This window comes from Prionailurus bengalensis, chromosome B4 (assembly GCF_016509475.1).
Source record: "Prionailurus bengalensis isolate Pbe53 chromosome B4, Fcat_Pben_1.1_paternal_pri, whole genome shotgun sequence".
Taxonomy (NCBI): domain Eukaryota; kingdom Metazoa; phylum Chordata; class Mammalia; order Carnivora; family Felidae; genus Prionailurus; species Prionailurus bengalensis.
The window spans coordinates 23,356,457-23,380,450 of record NC_057358.1 but is presented as its reverse complement, the minus strand read 5'-3'; the positions used below and the strand labels follow the sequence as shown (position 1 = coordinate 23,380,450).

Genomic DNA, 23,994 nt, shown 5'->3' with positions numbered 1-23,994 from the left:
AGGACAATAACATGTGTAAAGTAGAACCTTTCTAGAGAAAAGGAGATTTTAAAGAGAAGAGATTGGTGAGATTGCAGCCACAAGAAGAGAACTAACACACAGCTGCATCTATGCAATTTCCCTCAGTCAAATTGAATTAAATAAGAGATCTATGGAAAAGGACTCTATATCCTGCTGTAGCCAAATGAGTAAGCTATATTCTGTATATGAAACAGCTTTCAAAAAGAGAATGATTAACTCCTTCTGCTTTCCTTAGATTTTTGCATTAAATTTCTTTTCTTGCATACTAAATGAGATCTTTTCTTACATTTTCAACTTTCTAAAAATATATCTTTAGAAATTAATTAGATTTAATGTAGTAAAGAGTTACAAGTAGAGTCTCATGTAAACATTCAGTAGAAAAAAGAGATACCAGAAAAAGAATCTTAAAGCTATACAAAACCATTGGCTGAGCCAACAACACAACCATTCTGGTGATTCCAGATGGAACCATAAATCTGATAACCTCAAGATGTAGTCCCCACAGCAGAGGACGCAAGGTTAATTGGCATGTAAAAAGAAAATAGAACTTCTATTTATATTTAACCTTTGTATTTAAAAAAAAAAATGAAGCTTTACTAATTTAAGACTTGGATTGACATTAATGCTCTTACTCAGTTCACATATCATCGACCACAATACTGATAAGTCACTGGAGGGATCCTGAAGGAATGCTAGGAATTCCATGACAGAAATATTGACAATGGTTAACTGGTTTCTTCACTAGCTTTCAAATTTCAATGTATTACCATTTACGATTGACCATCTAAGTGTATTTACAGAGTATATTTTAAGTTGTAAAATATTTACAATTCTTCCTAATGAGATGGTATGTGACCTGGAAAACCTTTTCCCATACAAAGATTTTCTGGTTATCTCAAAGGGAACTACTGTTTCTAAACTCAAAGATTAGTTATGCATTACTCTTTAAAAACAAAAGAAAATGCCCCAAATTTGCTGACCTGCTCTACGAGGACAAGTGGTTGTCAGTAGTGCCTATGCAGCAGGTACTTTCAAAAATATAAGCTGTTCCTTCAAAGGAAAAGTAACATTTTAATAATCCATGAGAAAGCCTTTTCAAATGAGCATTTTGAAAATGGGTACAGTATTTGGAAACATTTTCAGTGTTTTTGTTGCCAGAAACTATTAATACTCATTAACTGTATAAAGTTGGAAATAAAAGTGTCTAATCTGTTTGAAAATATCCTTCACATAAGTTTGAGTGGACTTTTTAACCTATTCCCTTAAAATTTTTAAATTCTAACTTTCCAAATAGTTTGTAAGGACCAACTGACATCAGGTTAGAGGAAAGACTACCAGCTGAATTTTGCAAAAACCTTTGTAAAGTTGGTAGATGGAACCGAAAAATGAACATTGTAATTTAGAAAACATAGTCAACAATTTATTTCTTTAATTTGGAATAACATATTCTTGTGAGGAATATTTTCAACAACCATGACAGACATTAAAACAAAGTAAAAAATAAACTGAACTTAGAGACCTCTGAATCACTGCATTACTAGGTATTAAACTTTTAAAAAATGATGAAGCATAATTGTGAATCAGTTCACTATGCTCGTTAAAGATATAATTTTATAATATATAATCTACATTAAAATATTTTTTTAATGTTCATTTATTTTTGAGAGAGACAGACAGAATGAGAGTGGGTTGGGGGTAGAGAGAGAGGGAGACACAGAAGCAGAAGCAGGCTCCAGGCTGTGAGCTGTCAGCACAGAGCCCGATGCAGAGCTCAAACTCAGTGAGATCATGACCTGAGCCGAAGTCAGATGCTCAACTGACTGAGCTACCCAGGCGCCCCCAAAATATTATTTTATCTTTATCTCAAACTAAGTTTTCTAATTTATGATATATAGAATATATAAATATAATAAAAGACTCATATACTTTGTAGATGAAAAATACACATAAACTAATGGGCAGATACTTAAAAAGTTTTAAGGCTACCGTCCTACTTTAAATAATGATTAAAAAGTTTTTATAATGGAAATAAAGTAAAAGAAAACTTTTAAAACAAAAATGAATATTGATTATTTTAATGTTTTTAAAAACTGTTCTGTAAGAGAGTATTTTGTGTACTAAATGCAAACAATATGAAAATGGGCCAAGGATTATTTAAATGAACACTGACAACATGATCAAATCCCTATTGCAATGATCTGGTCACTTACAAAACAACCAGAATAATCCCGCAATCCAGTTCAGGATGTCGGTTCAGATCCTGTTTTACTCTGCCCTTTGAAAAATACATAGTGGCCTCCTAAGGGAATGTTTGGGTCCCTGTAAGGACCCAAACTCATTGAGAAATCGATTTCCTCATAAACCATCCCATGCCTTTCTAAAATGCTCCTGAGGCTTTTGTCATTGGTCACATGCCACTTGTCTGTTTCCAACATCCGACTCACTACTCTGGTTTAAGATACCCTGCAGGCTAAAAATTCAACACACCAGAAACATTTCAAAAGTGAAAAGTTTGCCTCAATATAACTAAAATGTGTGACTTCCACTAGTATTTGCAAGAAAAGAATGTGAAACATTGGCAAGATAAAACCCACAATAAACATGATGAGTATCTCTGTTTCTAATGATATGCATATTCATGAAGATAGGCCCCTACACCCTAGAAATATGAATCATGTTAAGTACTTCCCAAAATAAGCCAGTTTACACAGTGATCTTTGGGGTCCGTAACAGAAGACATGTGACAAGGAACAAAGGAGAGCCAGCGCAGATGAAAAATACCCTGAACAAGTGATTTTTCTTTGTTTTCCCAAGCAATAAAAATGTCCAGAGAAGCCAGATCCTAGTCTCCAACTCACATCAGTACAAGGAGGGACTGAAAGACTACTGGTAGTCCCTAGACTGAAGATGTGATGTGGAATGGTTGTAGGTGCCTGGAGTGACAAGCATCAACTGAAGAATCTTAGAGAAGTCCAACACAACAGTGTGAAGAGGTCCACAGAGGCCGGTGCAATTCAGACTACCCACCAAGGACCTCATGGGCCAGGACACCAACATCTCCCACTCTCCATCTAGCACCTGAGCAGGGGAGAGGGTGAAGAGAGCCAGAGTCTAAGTCAAAATATGCATTTTGTACATTCAGTGTTTGCTGATATTATTTTTGATCATTAAGCCTCTTTCTACAACATTTTCAAATGAAATTCATAGAACTGTCCATTGTTTTATAGGACATGTTTTCCCAGTTTTTCCTATAGGAATCTAATAAATACAATGCTCCCATATATAATGGGAGTTACACATTGCAACCTAATCTTTCTTAACCAGAACAGAGGATAATATTTTATCTTGAAATAACTTATTTGAAAGCTTTAAAAAGACACAACACCCAGAAAATTAATAATCTTGGCACAATGAAAATAAATCAACCTTCCAAAAAAAGAAAGAAGTTCTCCAATATAACCATCTAGTCAAACAGAAGTGCTAGGAGGAAAAAACAAACAAACAAAAAACTATACCAAGATTATTGGAGGCAAGCAGCAACTGTAACAAACTGAAAAGTAAATACCTCCTTGTTTGTAGACAGACTACTTATTTGAACCATCCAGGAACACCACTGAAACAAGGCTATACAGAAATGAGCCCATAGCCACACTACAACATCCATGCAGAAAAAAATTCCACCCTGGCTGAAAGACAAAGCTAAATAGCTATATGCTATTGGCATGGAGATAATAATCAAGCTAAAGATGTTCACTGACCAGTGATTGAAATTCCTATCTTTAGAAACGCCAGAATGAATCCAAAGGGAAGTGGAAACTCAGAAAAGTTCAAAAATCATGAGAACAAAGAGTGAAAGGAAGCAAAAAGAGGACCCTAACTTCTATGAATTGGTAAGACCAACACCTTTCACTTACATAATTTGAGTCCCAATTTGGGGGTGAGGGGAGAGAAGGAAGTGAGGGCTGTGTGGAGGGTTGGCTATGTGAAGATGTACAGAAATGTGGGAAGGGGTATGGGAATATGCAGGAATGTACAGAGGATACTAAGGAAGTAGGAGTCACAGGGATATGGCAGGGATATGTGATGGATTTAGAGGGAGGTGAGCAGTTATGAGGATTTCTTGGGGTTTTAGTGGGTGGGAGGGTTGAGAGATATTGTGGTAGGGAGTATGGGGATCGGAGGAGGTATAGTATAGGTAGTGGGGATGTGTGAAACCGTGGAAGATTATTTGGGGAGTGGCGGGGTATGAGGGTATGAGAGTACATGGGTTGTATATGGCAGGATATGGGAAGGCTGCACATGGGAAGCATGCAATGGGCATATGTACATGCATGTACACCAGTGTACATGCCTGTGCACTTTTTTCTCTGTATAATGGCACAAATAAGCAATCACTGATAGTATCCTTCTGCTTTAAAATTTCTTACCTTAAAATTATACTACGTATTGAACCTGAAACTAATATAACACTGTATATTAACTCTACTGAAATTAAAATAAAATTAAAATTAAAAAATAAAGATCATGTAAGAAGGTAAAAAATGCACTACATAAAATCATCTTCACAAGAGCAAAAATTAAAACTGAAAATTTAAGTTACTACATTTATAGCAATATCCCCTGTATTTGAAATAAGTTAAGCTGACTCTCCTCACAAATTCATGGACTCAAAGGTAGGACAGCCCAAGTATTCGCTTAAGATCAGGAATTTTATTGTACAGCTGTTTCCAGTATTTGGCGACCTGAGAGATAGATACTGAAAATGAAATCAGGATGTCATTGCATTTCTTCTCTGAAACTACAAAAGTAACAGTCTTATTTCCACATGCATGATCTCTAGGCCTATTCTTTACCAACCAGAGCCCCATGAAATCGAGCACAGATAGGAGCTGCAAACTGGAAAAACATACACAAGTATACATGTTTCATATCCAGGTCCCTGTATAGTTTTCTCCTTGTTCTCAAAAATTGCCCTGCCATACTTTATTGCTTTCCTACCAGATGGCAGCATGTCTGAATGTATAGCTTCTACGTTTCAACAATCATCACACTGCATAAAAATGTGCATAATCTGGTTGACCCCTCCTGGGATTTCTCACTTCACGGCTATTTTAATTGGAGCCCCGTTCTGAAGAAGAGGGTCAGACTTTAACTAAAGCAAAACTTCAGACATATTTTTAGCCTCAGCCAAATGAACAGTTATTCTGCACAACATTTTTTACCCCTCTTCCAGTTCATTTGGCAACATTCAGAACTGCATAGGAGATTTTTCTTTCCCAGTAAGATGTCTCTTGTTCACTTACCCATACAAATACAATATAATTCAAAAGTTATACATTTCCGAGCTTCTGATTTCAGAGGACTTTATCTTCATGTTCTTACCTCTGAATTGTTAAGGTGACATTTGTGAGTTCCTGAAAACCAGCCATCACTTGAACATTGGTCAATGTCCACTTTCTGAAGATTTATGTCAACTTTCATAACACCCCTTAAAAACAGAGAAAGATAAGAACAAATTAATCTGAGCCTTTACAATTTCTACCTCTGTGCTCCATCCCAGAAATCAGACAAATCAATATAAGAGTGCACTAAAAATTTTCACATCGCCCACTCACATCCAACTAAAGTGTACCAAGTGAAGATAGGCACAGAGTACAACAGAAAAAAACAAGTATTAGTTTTACTTAAGTCCCAAAGGCATGGACCCTGTATTGTTCACTGTTTTCAGCTCCCCATATAATGCCTGGCCCATAGAGGTGCTCAATAAATATTCAGTTGATTGACTGAATTCCTGACAGTTTTGCTCTGGACATGGTAGCAAAGTTGACTCTAAAATAACAACTGCCCCCCAGTACCCCTTCTATTAAAGTAAACCAAAACAAGGCCTTCATCTCATTTCTTTCTATTGCTATTTCCCAATGCAGGGCCAGGGATAGGGAGATGGGGAGGGGAGGACAGCATCTCTTTCCTCTGATATTCCACCACAAAGACTTTAAGCAGCTCTTCAGGTCTCCCAGTGCTCCAAACCAGAGATTTGCACCATCTACAGAAGTGCTGATTAGCAATTTTCTTCTCTTAACTCTGGAAACAAAAACACTGCATTTCACTTAGCCATTTGAGAAAAATCACTAAGAAAGAGAGCTCACAAATTCAGAGCCAAAAGCAAAACTGCAAAGAAAGCTCCAATTTTATCTAAAATTTTTCCATTTTCTCCAACCAATCTTCTTACATTTTCATTTTGCTAAGATCCCTCTCTTCTATTTTTCACTACCATGAGCACTACTAGCAGCAGAAACATTTTTCCTACAGTGAACTGTCACCACCTGCACTTCATTAAAATAAATATTCTATGTTCTGGGCCTTAAAGCTCAAAGCTTTGTAATGTCATTTCTCACAAACTTGAGCAAAGCAAAAACACATTTTCAAGGTCTCTTGTTCCCAATTTAAACTATTTTCATTATGACATTATTAAATATGTACAAATATCAAGTTAGGCTCAAACTCTTCGTATCATAGTTCTTGTACCTACAAAAATACCCACAAAATTATGAAATAAATGCAAACAAAACTATAAATTCAACAAAATTTAAATTTAAAATATTAATTTAAAAACACCAATGACTACACTTGGCCAAACTAAATAGAATAGATATAGATATAGCATATATATATATATATATATACACACACACACATACATATATATACATATATACACATATATATATAATATAGATAGATATAGAATATAGAATATTCTATTCTATCACCTACTCTATCACCTATTATGATTCATTTCTCTCTTTTCTCCTTTTAAACTATTGTGAAATCTTCCCACAAAGCAGTTTAATGTCATTTGGGCTTAATTTGGGGTGAATAAGTCACTTATGTTTTGTAAGGCTGCCTCTGATCTTTCCTTATTTACCTGAAACAAAGTACTACACTAAGTAGCACTAACATGGTCAAAAGAGATAGAAAACAGAGACACCAAACCCTCTTGCTAGTATTTCGTTATTCAGATAACCCAGAACATGTGTAAATTAATTTTTCAGAGGATCACTGAAATGAAAACCCAAAAATTATCATAGAAAACTTACAAATCCTTCACAGAAACAAACTTCAATTTGCAAAAGACACAATTTGCAAGCTTGTAGACCATAATTCTATAAAGCAAATGGCTGTTCGTGTGATAAATTAATGAATTCCCAGGCAACCTAATGCCTTAGCCAGTTTCCTCCCTTGCTCTTTCAACAAATACTTATTTCTGGTATGAGCACACCACTATGAGACATGCCACGGAGGTGAACCACATAGGCCCAAATATAATAATGTCAGAACGTTTAATGGAAAAAAGATGGTAAATTCTGGGGGATCTGGGAAGTTATCATTTGGGGTATAGAAGGTATTCCATTAACATTTGTTCATTTTCTGATTGCCTTACTTGCAGGACTTTCACTAGAACTATGTTCCACATAGGTCATGCCAATCATGCTGGCCCACTGCACGCTCCACTTCATGCTCTTTGAAAAACTATATATTCATTTTTTTCAACCATTCAATAAGTATGTCGAGGCTTACTTTGGGCCAAAACTGTTCTTGGCTTTTGAAATGCAACAGAAAGGAGGGGAAAAAAAGTCCCTGCCTTCACGGAGCTTCACTGTAGTGTGGGTCATACTACAAAGTAAAAAGTGTGATTCCAAAAAAAGAAAAAGAAAAACTTCCAGCAAGTCAGTGGAATGATTAGGTTTTTGATTTTGTTTTTTTTAAAGAGTGGACAGGAGACTTCTAATTCAACCAGTGACTCAAGGTATAATTACAGCAGGTTCATACCACACTCTCCATTACCAGTCAACGTCAATGACACAAAATATCCCCCTGAGCTACTACTGTCTAGTATATTTTGGTATTCTGCCACGAATGACTTATTTGGAATACATCTGTAAGTAGTAAACTAATAAAAACTATACATTTTTATTTGTTCCACATCTGTCAGGAATAACGAGGTCAGGTTTTCCTCAACTATCTGGCTACACTGATTTTAGTTACAAGATAGTGCACATCTTCCCACTCAGGAACATTGGCCACTTGAAGATTCCGGGAGGCTGCAATTACTCCGGTCCCTTCAAAGGGAAACTGGCTTAAGAAATAGGGATCTTAATCACTGAGAGTTTTCCCTCTTAATTCTAGGTTCATATGCAAGAACCAAAAGTCACCGCAGACCGTAAACAGCTCACGAAGCTTTCTGGGGTTTGTGCAAAACCACCAAAGGTAATGAGTCGTGCGTTTACCAGCTGGGAATTCAGTGCTGACTCATCTTCATTAGCGCCGCTGTGCTGCCTTGGTGCCTGGAGACCCACAAAGCCCTCGGGGAGGTGCCGTTGACTTCCTGCAGGGGAAGTGGAAGTTTGGGGGACTAGGTGGGAAAAGAACGCTAGCTGGGTGGGAAAAGGTATCCTGCCGAAAACTACGCAGAGGCAAAACCACCCACTAGCTACCCTGAGCCCTCAGAGGGTGGGCCGGGCTAAGAGCCCAGCAGCCCCTGAGCGGTGTGTCCCCTAAGCGCATGCCTCCTGGGGGCGGAAGTGCTGCTCCCACATCCGGTGAGCAGGCGCCTCTGGGCAGCTCTGGGATTGTGTACGTGGCTGCAGTTCCCTGGTGTGGGGTCTGGAAAGCAAGGGCCAAAAAAGCCAGGCGAGTGGCTTCCAGAGAAGAAAATTTTGTAAATTATATCTCCCAACACCTGGGTGTTTAGCTGAGCTGCAGACCAGCATTTTTCTCTACCTGACACCTGAAATGCCACAAGCCTAAAATGGGATTCGTCCTCCACCCCAATTTGCAGTTGCCCCATGTTCTTTTTCCATGAATGGCTTCCATCCTTCCAATTATCGGAGTCGATAATCTGTTGCGAAACCCCCAAATCAAAACAATTGCCAACTTCCCTAGATTGTACTGCCTGAATGCTTCTTGCATCTTAACCCTTCCCCTCCTTTTCTGCTACCACTGCCTTGGTTCAGGTCTTCATCTCTCACAAGGCTGAAAACATTTTACAATAGCTTACTGATTTGGTCCTACCTCGTATTGCTCCAGGTAAAGATACTGGTTTGTAGGTGCTGATGTTTATTTTGTTTAGGGTCCTTCTTTAAGAACCACGTGGAAAATCATGAACACATGTATCACAATATGACCTTTGGCCCCATATCTTTGTGTTTTAACTGCTGGGTGGGTAGCAAGATCATTACCAGAAGCTATTTGTACACCAGGATGGCTAGCAATAACTTAGCTATACGTAAATGTAACTACAAACTGCTTTAATATAGATAAATAATCCTGAACTTCCCCTTAGCTGGTTTCCAAAATGCCCACAGCCTAGGGAAAATGTAATAGAAGCAAGTTACAGTAGTAAGAGACCCTTGCAGTTAAAATATCCTCCTTTTAAAAATTTTACAGAAAACGGTTGACCACAAAACTCATTGCTAGTGCTCATTCCAGGACATTAGAAGGTTTCCACACAAGCAAAGGGCACTAGAGCTTAAGCATCACACTGTGCTGTCCTTGCAATCTTTGAAATCTGTCAATCTGGGGCACCTGGGTGGCTCAGTAGTTTAGCCACGACTTCAGCTCAGGTCATGATCTTCCCGTTCACGTGTTCAAGCCCCGTGTTGGGCTCTGTGCTGACTGCTCCTAGCCTGGAGCCTGCTTTGGATTCTGTCTCTTCCTCTCTCTCTCTGCCCCTCCCCCATTCACGCTGTCTCTCTGTCTCTCTCTCAAAAATAAATATTTTTAAGAAGTAAAAAAAAAAAAAATTAGCAATATGTCAATCTGGTCCTAACAATTCCCTGCTTAAAATCAATTCTTTCCCACTGTCCTAAAGAATAAAATCCAAGCTCTTCGGTATAACATTATATTCAGGCCCCTGCTACTATTAATGTTTCCATCCACTCTTCTGCATACATTCTTTGTTTCAGACAATTCACAACTACATGTGGGTCCTTAAAAATTCATGTTGTCTCAGAAAGCCATTCTTTTATACATGCCTTTATACCTGAAGTCCCTTTGCCTAAACTATGCTCTACCTATCATAACTCCTTCTTGACTCCTTTCTAAAGCCTTCCATGAACTCCAAATCTGATTTAGAAGCTACTTCCCCTCTCTCTCTCTCTCAAAAAAAAAATTAATTAAAAAAATTTTAACTCTCTCTCAAAATTAAATAAACATTAAAAATTTTTTAAGAAAAAAAACAAAAAACAGCGATGCCTGGATGGCTCAGTCGTTTTAGTGTCTGACTTCGGCTCAGGTCATAATCTCACAATTTGTGAGTTCCAGCCCCACATCGGACTCTGCTGACAGCTCAGAGCCTGGAGCCTGCTTCAGATTCTATGTCTCCCTCTCTCTTTGTTCCTCCCCTGCTCATGCTCTGTCTCTCTCTCTCTCTCTCAAAAATAAATAAACATTAAAAAAAATTTTTTTAGAAACTACTTCTCTCTTCTCCCCATAATACACTGTGGTTACCTTCTTCATATTTTAATGATCTGTTTTTCCCACCAGACTAAAATTTCCATAGTCCATACCTTTGTAATATTTCCCCTAAGTCCTGTGTGTGTGTGTGTGTGTGTGTGTGTGTGTACCACATCTTTATCCATTCATCAGTCAGTGGACATTTGGGTTCTTTCCATAATTTGGCTATTGTTGATAATGCTGATATAAACATTAGTATTTCTGTATTCTTTGGGTAAATACATAAAAAAGAATGAAATCTTGCCATTTGCTACAACAACATGGATGGAGCTAAAGAGTATTAGACTAAGCAAAATAAGTCAGTCAGAGACTTCACTCGAGTGTGGAATTTAAGAAACAATTTCACTCGTATGTGGAATACAATTTCACTCGTATGTGGAATTTAAGAAACGAAATAAACAAACATGAGGGGAAAAAAAGAGGAAAACCAAGAAACAGACTCTTAACTATAGACAACAAATTGATGTTTACCACAGGGGACATGTGTGGGGGGATGGCTTAAATAGGTGATGGGGATTAAGGAGGGCACCTGTTGTGATGAGCATTGGGTGTTGTATGTAAGTGTTGAAGCACTAAATTCTATACCTGAAACCAATATTACACTGTATATTAACTAACTGGAACGTAAATGAAAACTTAAAAAGAAATTTCCCCTGTCTCCTAAATCAGCCCACCCCAAATATTAACCTTGAAGAAACTGCAGATGCTAGAAAGAAGCCAGAAGTAGTAACAATGATGCCCTCCCCGCAAAAGGAATACCCAAGCAAACTCAAAACTATAATGAACTACTATGGGTGAACGGACGGGAAGAAAGACTGGATAGGTTGAAGGAAAGTTTTTAAATTCTGCTTTTGCTTCCTCCTGTAGTACCTTGGACAATAATTTCCTGCTCCATTACTACCAAACAATTGACACCAACAGCCCATATAGTCAATATTGATGGGAGTACAGGGAAGAAGTTCTGCCAAAAAAGATGATACAGATGCTGGTAGACCAGCTGCCATCGGTCGTCTATCCTAACGACCAGAACAAAATCTGGTGGCTAGAAGTGGGTTGCTGACATAACAAAAACCTAAAACATGTGGCTCTGGCTTTAGCATCAGGCAGTGGCAGAAGCTGGAAGGCTTTCAAAGAGATAGCTAATAAAAGCGGGAATATGTGGCTAAGTCTTTTAAGACTTTGAAGACATTGTGTTTTAAGACAATGAGGAAAATGGTATCGGAGGCAGAGGAAAAAGGAACTGTTGGTACATAGTATGTGGAAAGTTTGGCAACACTGTCACCTGTGAACAACTGAACTTGTAGATCTACCTAAGGAAGTTTCTAGGCCAAATGCAGAAAGTACTACCTGGGTTTTTTTTGGCTATGATAGAAAAACATGGACTAAAGGAGGAACTGCTTAGTTTTGGTTTGGGCTTTTAAAAGTTTGTAATTGTGGTAAAATATACATAACACAAAATTTACCCTCTTAACATCTTAAAAGTGTGCCGTTCAGTAGTGTTAAGCCATTTGTATTGTTGTGCAACCAATCTCTAGAACTCTTTTCATCTTGCAAAATTACAACTCTCTACCCTTTAAACAATAATTTTCGTTCCCTGTTCTGCCTAACCCCTAGAGTAAAACCATCATTCTTTTTTTATATCCCTAAGAATTTGACTACTCTGGGTACCCCACACAGTTGGAATCAGACAGTGTTTGTCTTTTTGTGGCTGGCTTATTTCACTCAGTTTAATGTACTCAGGGCTCATCCATGTTGTAGCAGGTTTCAGAATTTCCTTTTTACATTTATTTATTTTTGAGAGACAGAGAGAGAAGAGCACAAGTGGGGGAGGGACAGAGATAAAAGGAGACATAGAATCCAAAGCAGGCTCCAAGCTCTGAACTGTCAGCACAGAGCCCTATGCGGGGCTTGAACTCACAAACTGTGAGATCATGACCTGAGCAGAAGTTGGATGCTCAAACGACTGAGCCACCCAGGCGCCCCTCCTTCCTTTTTAATGGAAGAGTATTACAGTGTGTTTATACACTGTGTTTTGTTTATTCATTCATTTATTGGTAGACACTGAGTTGTTTCCACTTTTTTGGTTGTGAATAATGCCACTATGGAGCTATTTAGTTTTTGAGTAAAATTTAGAATAAATATCAGAGAGCCAGAATTGGGGGGGGGGGCGGGAGGGAAATATTGCAAAAATCTCTTCTAGCAAAAGATTCTTGGAATATTAAATGGCTTCAGAGCAAAGAACCACTTTAGGGGGGCATCTGTAAAATCCTTCATTAAGACGTCAGAAAGATGTAAGGCGGTGTTTCATAGAACCTTTCAGCTAGACTAAAGGACTCCAAATGGTCTTCCAGGTATGCCTCATAGACACTCTCTGTTAAGCAATAGGGATTCTAAGATTTTTAAGGCTTTATTGCACAATAGCCACAGGGCCCAAGATAGAAAATTGCCTATCTTAAAAAGATTTAAAAATCTGGCTTCTGTCTAATAGAGTGAGACCCAGTAAGATTCATAGAAAACCCAGAACATTCTTCAACGAATAGCATAAGTAGGAGTACTGTCATTCTAAATTAAAAAGAAAAGAAACAGTACAAAATAAAGATACTTCCTCCTCCCCACACTTCCGTGGACAAGAAGGAAGCCAAGAAAGCCATTCAGTTGAAAACTTAGTCAATTTCTTAGGGAAGAGGAAGGATGGTTCAGAGGACAGAATCAAGAGCTCAGAGGTAAAGGCTGAACCTTCAGAGAATTATTCCCAGGGAGTAGGGTAATCAAGGAATTGGTGATATGCGTTGAAGTGGATTTCAAAATTGCCATGATCTAGTAGCTGCTATGTGTAACCTGTTCCCCCGTTTTTTTTAACTGGAGTGTTATTGTAGTTGTGCTATCCCTTACCATCATCATATAGTAAGGGAGGATAATGGGGAAAGGAGACAGATAATATTTCTTTACAGGTCTTCAGATTCAGAGGTAGTATACTTGAGGGACCATACACATGAAGACTCATGCTCATCTAGACTTCATTCAAATGGCTTAATCCTGACTTTAAGACAATACCACAATGAGATGAGACTTTGGGAGTGAGGGGTGTGAAGGGGGTAAGTATATTCTGCGTATAGGAAGCCTAGCTATCCTGAAATTATCCTGCCATGAGGAAATACAAGATGCCAGGTGAAGTGAATATGGAAAGAGAGTGTACCAAGAAGTTCCCATACATACACCAGCTACTTGAAACATTTCAGCCCAGTTGTCAGATATGTCTTAGAAGTGGATCCTCCAGCCCCAGCCACTCCAACTGATACCACATACATCAGAAACAGACCACCCAGCCAAGTCCTTTCCAAATTTGTGACCCACAGAACTGTGAAAAAAATAAAATATTTGTTTTCTGCCCCTAGGTTTTACAATACATTTGTTATCCAGAAATAGGTAACTGGAAGATCTAACGAATACAGATGTCTTATATTGGTAAAAGGAACAGTAGATTAAGAAGATATAGGCATCAAGAACATATGTGCACCTGAGTGTGTATGCACATATGTGTGTATTTTTATGAACAACGTATATAACTTAAGGGAGAAATAAATTGTTCAACAATTGTAATCAGAAATTTTCACATACCTCTCTGAGAAACTGATAGGTCAAACAAAAAGCAGCAATGTTAGCAAGTATCTAAATATTATAATCAGTAGAGTTAAGCTGTTAGGCATCTATAGAACTCTTTGCATGATAATTCACTTTCTGTTTTAACATACACAAAATATTTACCAAATATTTATCGAAAATAAACCAGAGATTATATTTCAAAGGGAACCTCAAATTCCAAAGGACCAGTGTCTTATACATTATAACATTATGTCCTTGAATCATAATGCATTAAATTATGAATTACATGTCTTAAAAGGCTACCTTTAATTCATCTCATATGTTTGAAAAATAAAAGCAAATTATTAAATAACCCTTAGTTTTAAAGATAAATTAATAAATACTCAGTATTGAGTAGCAATGAAAACACTACAGATAAAGAAACTGTGGAACATAGATAAAAATAAAACTGGGGGCACCTGGGTGGCTCAGTCAGTTAAGCGTCCAACTTTGGCTCAGGTCATGATCTCACAGTTTGTGAATTCAAGCCCCGCGTTGGGCTCTGTGCTGACACCTCAGAGCCTGGAGCCTGCTTCAGATTCTGTCTCTGTCTCTCTGCCCCTCCCCTACTCGCTCTCTGTCTCTCTGTCTCTCTCTCAAATATAAAAAATAAAACATTTTTTTAAAAAGTTTAAAAAAAAGGGGGGGCGCCTGGGTGGCTCAGTCGGTTGAGCGTCAGGTCATGATCTCACAGTTCGTGGGTTCGAGCCCCGCATCAGGCTCTGTGCTGATCTCTTGCTCAGAGCCTGGAGCCTGCTTCGGATTCTGTGTCTCCTCTCTCTCTACCCCTCCCCTGCTCACGCTCTGTCTCTCTCTCTCTCTCTCTCTCTCTCTCTCTCAAAAATAAATACATGTAAAAAAAAATTTTTTTAATGTTAAAAAAACATAAAAAAATAAAAATAAAAAATAAAACTGGAAGGAAATTTTGTTGCTTTAAATACTATACACTTATAAGGAAACAAGATTTTTTTTTAAATCTAAATATTTAATTCAAGAAGGTGGAAGTCAGCCAAATTTGGAGCTATTTCAGCAAATAAATAAATAAATAAATAAACTATGTGTCTTCACCCAGAAATTATCACAGATTGGAGGAAACTAGGGAAACATGACAACTAAATGGTATGTTAGTTTGCTAAGGCTACTATAACAAAGTACCACAGATTGGGTGGCTTAAACAACAGAAATTTATTTTCTCATGATTCTGAAGTCTAGAAGTCCAAGATCAAGGTGTCAGCAGGGTTGGTTTCTTCTGAGGCCTCTCTCTTTGTCTTGTAGATAACCATCTTCTCTCTGAATCTTCATGTGGTCTTCCCTTTTTGCATGCCTGTGTCCTAATTTCTTCTTCTTATAAGGAGACCAGTCATATTGGATTAAGGCCCATCCTAATGACCTCATTTTAACTTAATTACCTAAAGAGGTAACAGACAAGGATCTTGTCTCTAAATACAGTCACATTATGAGGCATGGGGGTATTAGGACAATCAAGATATGAGTTTTTGGGAAACACAATTCAGCCTATAACATATGGTATCCTGTTTTGGATCCTGGAAGAGAAATGGGACACTAGTGGAAAAACGGAGGAAATCTGATTAAGATATGTAATTTAATTAATAGTGTTGTACTAACATTACTTTCTTAGTTTTGATAATTTTGCCCTGGTTACATAGATGTTAACGTTATCGGAAGTTGAGTGAAGGGTATGTGGGAACTGTCTATACGATCTTTTCTAATCTTCTTAAAGTCCTAAAATTATCTCAAAATAGTTAAAAATTTTCAGTTATTAAAAAAAAACTAAAGTTCTTTAAAAAGATAAGAGATTCAAGTGTTTAAAAGAAAATATGCAAATAAAAAGTAGGCAAATGAAAAATAAAAGGAATGTTTTAAAAAACTGTTATGATTAATGATTCTCTAATAAACTTTTAAAAACTAGAGTTAATGGACAAAGGACACATTGGTAGAAAATATAAAATGGCAAACTTGCCCCAAGAAGGAATATAAAACTTAATAGGACAATAAGCATAAAAAATTGAAATCTTTCACTTCTCAGAAAAGCTTCAGGCATCTATGTTTTGTCTATGAGTTCTACCAAACTTTTAAGGAACAGTTCTTATATCTTTACAAGATATAACAAATTAAAAGTATAACAAATTAAAATATAACAAATACAATGCATTTTATGTGATTTTGATTCCAAAACACATGAGAATAATACCATATATATATATATATATATATATATGTATATGTATATATATATATATATATATATCCATTTTAACTAAATGTAGATCCAAGAATCCTAAAGGAAATATTGGCTAAACAAATGTTAAAATATCTTAAAATAATTATACATCATGATCCACTGGAGTATATCTCAAGAATGAAAGGACGTTTTAACATCAGAAAACGTATCAATGAGGTGAGATTACAGCAGAATAAGTGGACCACAGACTTGCCTCATCCCATGAATGCAACTAGATAACTATCAGATCACCTTAAATATCCCAGAGATTGACCTGAAGACTGGCAGATCGAACTCCACAACTAAAGGTAGAAGAGGCCACATTGAAGAAGGTAGGAAGTATGGAGATGGGGTTTGGGAGAGAAGCAGATTGTGGCTGCTGCAATGGGGATGGAGTGGTCTTGGAGAAGGATGAGAGACAGACTAGCACACGGGGGAGTGAATGGCAAAACGAATCCTCATAGCAATTGGCTTAGAAAGAGGGAGAGCCTAAATATCATGACTTCTGGCAACGAAGAGGTGTTTAAAGCCTAGAGTTTTAAAGGTTAGCAGGCTTGGCTGCTTTAAAAACCTTTAAAGGTTATAGAGCTTGGAGGGCACTGCTCTATACATCTATACAAGGAAGTCAAACAACCCATGGACACACAGCATGGGAAGAGTAACCTGAAGAGTGCCTGGGGCACAAGTGTGGGGAGGTTATTTGTTCATCTCAGAGTGAAACCTAGAGAGACAGTATTCATGGAGAGACCCCTCCAGGAGCAAAATAATTGGCTGGTGTCATTTCTCTCCTTTGCCCCTCCATATAAGCACAGGACCAGCCACCAGTGAGAACTAGTGCAGCTCTGACACTACTTAAATTGCTTATACCAAGCCTTTCCCATCATGCTCCAATGATACTGCCCTTCCCAATCATGCTTGCTTTCATCCCAGTGCAGCGGAACTTCTCCCTCAGAGCAGCCCAGATCCCTGCAAACACCACAACTCCCATTGTGGGAGTTTTGCAGAGCCTCAGTTACTGTGGCAGTGGCAACAGTCTCATTTCACAAACATACCAGAGCACACCTAGTTAAAACATGCTACATTCAGGCCAGGAACCAAACACTGCCCACAACAGGCAAAGATAGCCTCTGTAGACAACTGGACTGAAGGATAAAGGTAGGAAACAAAAAAGTAGAAATGAATACTTCTGTAAAAAAATCAGTCAAGGAACTCACAAAATAAAAGGATATAAATTATTAAAATATACACATAAACATGGGGAGGGGACAAGAAAATAATTGATTCAAAATTAAGTGAACATCACCTTAATATAGATTGTTACATGCAGAAGAGGCTTTATATAAACCTACTGGTACTGATATATCAAAAACCACTAAAAAATATGCAAAGAACAAAGAAATCCAAATATATCAGTAAAGGAAATCAGCAAACCATGAAAGAGAGAAAGACAAGAAAGGGTCAGAGAAAATCTTCAGAAACGACTACAAAATAAACAATAAAATTATAATAAATGCATGTCTATCAATAATTACTTTGAATATAAACGGACTGAACACTCCAATCAAAAAACATAGGGTGAGAGAATGGATAAAATAATAAGGCCCATCTATGTGTTGCCTATAAGAGACATTTTCGGCATAAAGCCATCTGCAGGTTGAAAGTGAGTAGATGGAGAAATAAGTATCATGCAAATGAATATCAAAAAAAGCTAGAATAACTATACTTATATCAGACAAAACAGACTTTAAAACAAAGATTGTAACAAGAGACAAAGAAAGACACTATATAATAATAAAGGGGACAACCCAACAAGAAGATATAACAATTGTAAATATTCATGCACCCAACATAGAAGCACCCAAATACATAAAACAGTTAATAACAAATATAAAGGAACTAATCGATAATATTACAATGATAGTAGGGGACTTTAATACCCCACTTATATCAATGGAGAGATCATCTAAACAGAAAATCAATAAGGAAGCAATGGCTTTGAATGACATACTGGACCAGATAGATTTAACAGATATGTTCAGAACATTACATCCTAAGACAACAGAATACACATTCTCTTCAAATGCGTGAAGAACATTCTCCAGAATAGATCACATATTAGCCCTGACAAATTCAAAAAAATCGAAGTCATACCATGTGTCTTTTCTGACCACAATGCTATGAAACTAGAAGTCAACCACAAGAAAAAATCTGGAAAGACCACAAATACGTGGAGGTTAAATAATATGCTGCTACACAATGAATAGGTCAACCAGGAAATAAAAGAAGACATTAAAAAGTACATGGAAACAAATGAAAGTGAAAACACAATGGTCCAAAACCTTTGGGATGCAGCAAAAGCAGTTCTAAAAGGGAAGTTCATAGCAATATAGGTCTACCTCAAACAATAAAAATCAAGCAATAAAAATCTCAAATAAACAACCTAACTTACACCTAAAGGATCTAGAAAAAGAACAACAAAGAACTCTTTACCATCAGAAGGAAGGAAATGATAAAGATTAGAGAAGAAAGAAATGATATAGAAACTAAAAAATTAAATTATAAAGTAGAACAGATTAATGAAACCAGGAGCTGGTTCTTTGAAAAAAATCAGTAAAATTGACACCTCTAGCCAGACTTATCAAGAAAAAAAGAGAAAAAACTCAAACACAATCACAAACAAGAGAGGAGAAATAACAACCAACATCACGGAAATATAAGAGAATATTATGAAAAAATATATGCCAACAAATTGGACAACCTAGAAGAAATGGGTAAATTCCTAGAAACATATAAACTACCAAAACTGAAACAGGAAGAAATAAAAAAAATTGAATAGATTGATAACCAACAAAGAAATTGAATCATTAATCAAAAAACTCTCAACATACAAAAGTCCAGGACCAGAATGCTTCATAGATGGATTCTACTAAACATTTAAAAAAGTTAACACCTATTCTTCTCAAACTATTCCAGAAATAGAAAAGGAAGGAAAACTTCCAAATTCATTCTATGAGGCTAGCATTACCCTGATACCAAAACCAAGTAAAGATACGACAAATAAAAAAGAACTACAGGCCAATATCTCTGATTTCTAAAAATCCTCAACAAAATACTAGCAAACTGAATTCAACAAGTCATTTAAAAAACCATTCTCCACGATCAAATGGGTTTATTTCTGGGTATCAATGGTGGTTCAATATTCAGAAATCAGTCAACATGATACATCACATCAATAAGAGAAAGGATAAAAACCATATGATCATTTCAATAGATGCAGAAAAAAACATTTGACAAAGTACAACATCCATTCATGATAAAAACTCTCAACAAAGTAGGTTTAGAGGGAACATACCTCAACATAATGAAGACCATATATGAAAAACCCACAGCTAACATCACCCTCAATGCAAAAAAACAGAGAATTTCCCCTAAGGTCAGGAACAAGACAAGGATGTCCACTCTTGTCACTTTAATTCAACATAGTACTGGAAGTCCTAGCCACATCAATCAGACAACAAAAAGAAATAAAAGGCATCCAATTTGGTAAGGAAGAAGTAAAACTTTTAGTCTTTGCAGAAGACATGATAATATATATAGAAAACCTTAAAGACTCCACCAAAAACCTGCTAGAACTGATAAATATTTTTAAAATATCTATACTACCCAAAGCAATATATAGGTTTAATGCAATCTCTATCAAAATACTAACAGCATTTTTCACAGAATGAGAACAAACAATTCTAAAATGTATATGGAACCACAAAGACCCCACATAGCCAAAGCAATCTTGAAAAGAAAAGCAAATTCTGGACTTCAGGTTATATCACAGAGCTATAGTGATCAAAAAAGTTTATGGTACTAGTACAAAGATAGACACATAGATCAATAGAACAGAATGGAAAACCCAGAAATAAACCCACAATTTTATGGTCAACTAACCTTCAACAAAGCAGGAAAAAATACTGAATGGGGAAAGTCTCTTCAACAAAAGTGTTGGGAAAACTGGGCTACTTTCTTACACGATACACAAAAATAAATTCAAAATGGATGAAAGACCTAAAGGCGAGACCTGAAACCATAAAAATCCTAGAAGAGGACACAGGCAGTAACCTCTTTAACATTGGCCACAGCAACTTTTTTCTAGATATGTCTTCTAAGCCAAGGGATACCAAAGCAAAAATAAACTATGGGGACGACATGAAAATAAAAAGCTTTTGCACAGTGAAGGAAAAAAAAATCAATAAAACTAAAAGGCAACCTACTAAACAGGAGAAGATATTTGAAAATTAAATATCTGATAAAGGGTTAGTATTCAAAATATATAAGAACCTACACAACTCAACACCCAAAAAAAACCAAATAATCTAAATAAAAATTGGCAGAAGACATGAATGCACATTTCTCCAAAGACATACTGATGACCAAAAGACACATGAAAAGATGTGCATCATTACTTAGTATCAGGGAAGTGAAAATCAAAACTACAATGAGATATTACCTCACACCTGTCAGAATGGCTAAAGTCAACAACACAGGAAACAACAGGTATTGGTGAGGATGTGAAGAAAAGGGAACCCTCTTGCACTGTTGGTGCAATATATTATGTATATTATATAAAATACAATTATATATATAATACATATACATATGCATATATGTATATTATATAAAATACAATTATATATAATATTAGTCATAAAAACGAATGAAATCTTGTCATTTGCAACAACATGGATGGAATTAGGAATATAATAATAATAAGCATGTCAGAGAAAGACATACCACATGATTTCATTCATGTGGAATTTAAGAAACAAAACAAATAAGCAGAAGGGGAAAAAAGAGACAAATCAAGAAATAGACTTTTAACTATAGAGAACAAACTGATGCTTAGCAGAGGGGAGTGGGTGGGAGGGATGAGTTAAATGGGCGATGAGGATTAAGGAGTACACTTGTAATGAGCATTGGGTGATGTATGGAATTGTTGAACCACTGTATTGTACACCTGAAACTAATATAACGTTGTGTGTTAACTAACAAATTAAAATAAAAACTTAAAAGACCAAAAAAAGAAGAAGAAAATATATCAATGAAATTCACAGCATTAATAGAAGAAATAAGAATAATTATATGATTATTTTAATCAAGGTAAAAAAGCATTTTCCAAAGTTCTAACACCCAATTTTCTTTAATGATGAACTAGAAATAGGAGGACACTTTCTTAACTTGATAAAGCTTGCTTCTATCAAAAATAATTAAAGGAGAAACTTTTTAAGATGTTCCCTTTAAGTCAAGAATGCTTACTATCGCTGATGCTGTTTAATATAGTACTGAAAGTCACAACTAATTCTATAAAGAAAAAAAAATGATATGTAAAGTTCAGATGAGATTAAACCATCATTATTTGTAGAGGATCATTTATCCGGCAGTAAGTCAACAGACAAATATGAGAATAATAAGAAAGTGCAGCAAGATTAATGGACACCAGATCAATGTACAAAAATCAATAGCATTTATCTATACCAAAATCTGCACCAAAAAATTATACCTAAAAAGATGCCATTTAAAATAGCAACAGAACCCATAAATTCTGTAGTAGGTAACTTAATCAAGAATACACAAAACCTCTATGGAGAAACTTTGAAGCTCTAATGAAAGACAAAATAGATGATCTTAATAAATTGAGAGAGAGCCCATGCTCTAAGAAGGAATAATTTACTATATTAAAAATGTAAATTCTCATCAAATGCAGCTATAAATTTAATGCAGAACCACTAAAATTCTATATAGAATTTTGAAAAACTTGGTAACTTACCTTAAGTAGAATAATAAAAGTAAGTTGTGAAAAGAAAAGAGGTAGGCCTTGCCCAAGCAAGTATTAAGACATACTGCCCTACCACGGCAATAAAACTTAGTATTAACAGAAAAACAGACATGAGAAACAGTGTAACAAAATAGAGAATTCAGAAACATACATATGCATATAAGGCATTTACATGTATGATAAAGATGATAATGTTGGGAATCTGGCTCACTGAATGAACAAAAATAATACCTGGATACCTACCTAACCATGTGCAAAGGTAACTCCAGATGTTCAAAACCTGACTGTGAAAAGTAAACCTTTAAAGTTAGTGGCTGATAACATAAAAGAATATTTTTGTGACGAGGTATTGAAAGCTGTCTTAAACCCAAAAGCATAGCCTGTAAGGCAAAATTTTAAGAAAATAACATCAGAAATTTTTGAAAATTCTGTTCAAGGGAAAAGGTAACTGAAAGGTGACAGACTGGGTGATATTACAATGTACAAAATTGGCAAGGAAATATTTTCCTATTATGATTCCTATATATCAAAAATATATAAAAGTAGAAACTTTTTAAGATGTTCTTTTTAAGTCAAGGCAAAGGATATAAACAAGCATTTTACAGAAAAGTAAACCCAACAGACTTACAATGTGCACATGAAGAGATGCTTCAGAGTAATCAGAGAAATGTAAATTAAAACAGTAGTGAGATGTCACTTTGGATTCATTAAACTGGCCAAAAAATTAGAAAGTTGCACAACACCAAGTGTTGGCAGTAACATAAAGCTGTAGGATCCCTTATGCCCTAGTAGTGAGTATGTAGACTGATGCAGCCTGTCGAGAGAACAATCTTACAATATTTTGTAAAATATGTTCACTCCTCTCTGTAACCCAGAAATCCTGCTCTTGGATTTATCTTTCAAAGAAATTCTCACTTAAATCTATAAAGGGGTATATAAGCTTATTACAGTGTTATTGTAATTTCAGGGAATTGAAGACAGTCTGGGTACCCATCCCTGGGACTGGACAGTTTCTACACGCTATGCAGCAGTAGAGTACCATATTGCAATAGAGAAATGGACTGGTTATATATATATAGCAACATGGAGAGATTTTTAAAACAGAGTTGTGGAGGGTGCCTGGGTGGTTCAGCCAGTTAAACGTTCAACTTCAGCTCAGGTCACCATCTCGCGTTTTGTGGGTGCAAGACAGCTGTGCTGACAGCTCAGAGTCTGGAGCCTGCTTCAGATTCTATGTATCCCTCTCTCTCTCTGCCCCTCCCCCACTTTCTGCCTCTCTCTCTCTCTCTCTCTCTCTTTCTAATAAACGTTTAAAAAAGGGCTTTTTTAAATGTTTATTTATTTTTGAAGGAGAGAGAGAGACAGAGTGTGGTGGGGGAGGGGCAGAGAGAGAGACACAGAATCTGAAGCTGTCAGCACAGAGCCCGACGTAGGGCTCGAACCTATCATGGCCTGAGCTGAAGTCAGATACTCAACCAACTGAGCCACCCAGGTGCCCCTAAAAAAAGTTGTTTTTTTTTAAAGAGTTGGGTGAATAAAAAGTAAGCAAAACAATGAGCTATATAGCAAGTATTTAATTAAAATTATTTGCACACAAGTAGCATATGAAGAGAAGAGCATATCTCATAAATGGGATGCGATCAAGGAAAAGTGAAAAGACTTTTTTTAAAGGGGAAGAAGGGCTATTTTCTTTCTTTTTCCATCTAACGGTAGAAGAGTCTACATTCATGTTTCAGTGACTTAAGTAAGC

At 36.5% G+C, this 23,994-nt stretch overlaps 1 protein-coding gene across 1 annotated transcript in view; it reads right to left on the bottom strand.

The window, feature by feature from the left end:
• GPR158 (G protein-coupled receptor 158) overlaps window positions 1-23,994 on the bottom strand; it is a 421,143-nt gene that overhangs the window by 379,475 nt on the left and 17,674 nt on the right. The window contains exon 2 of the mRNA XM_043564334.1: window positions 5,404-5,509. Within this exon, the coding sequence (XP_043420269.1) occupies window positions 5,404-5,509 (106 nt within the window). The remainder of the gene's footprint in view (window positions 1-5,403; window positions 5,510-23,994) is intronic.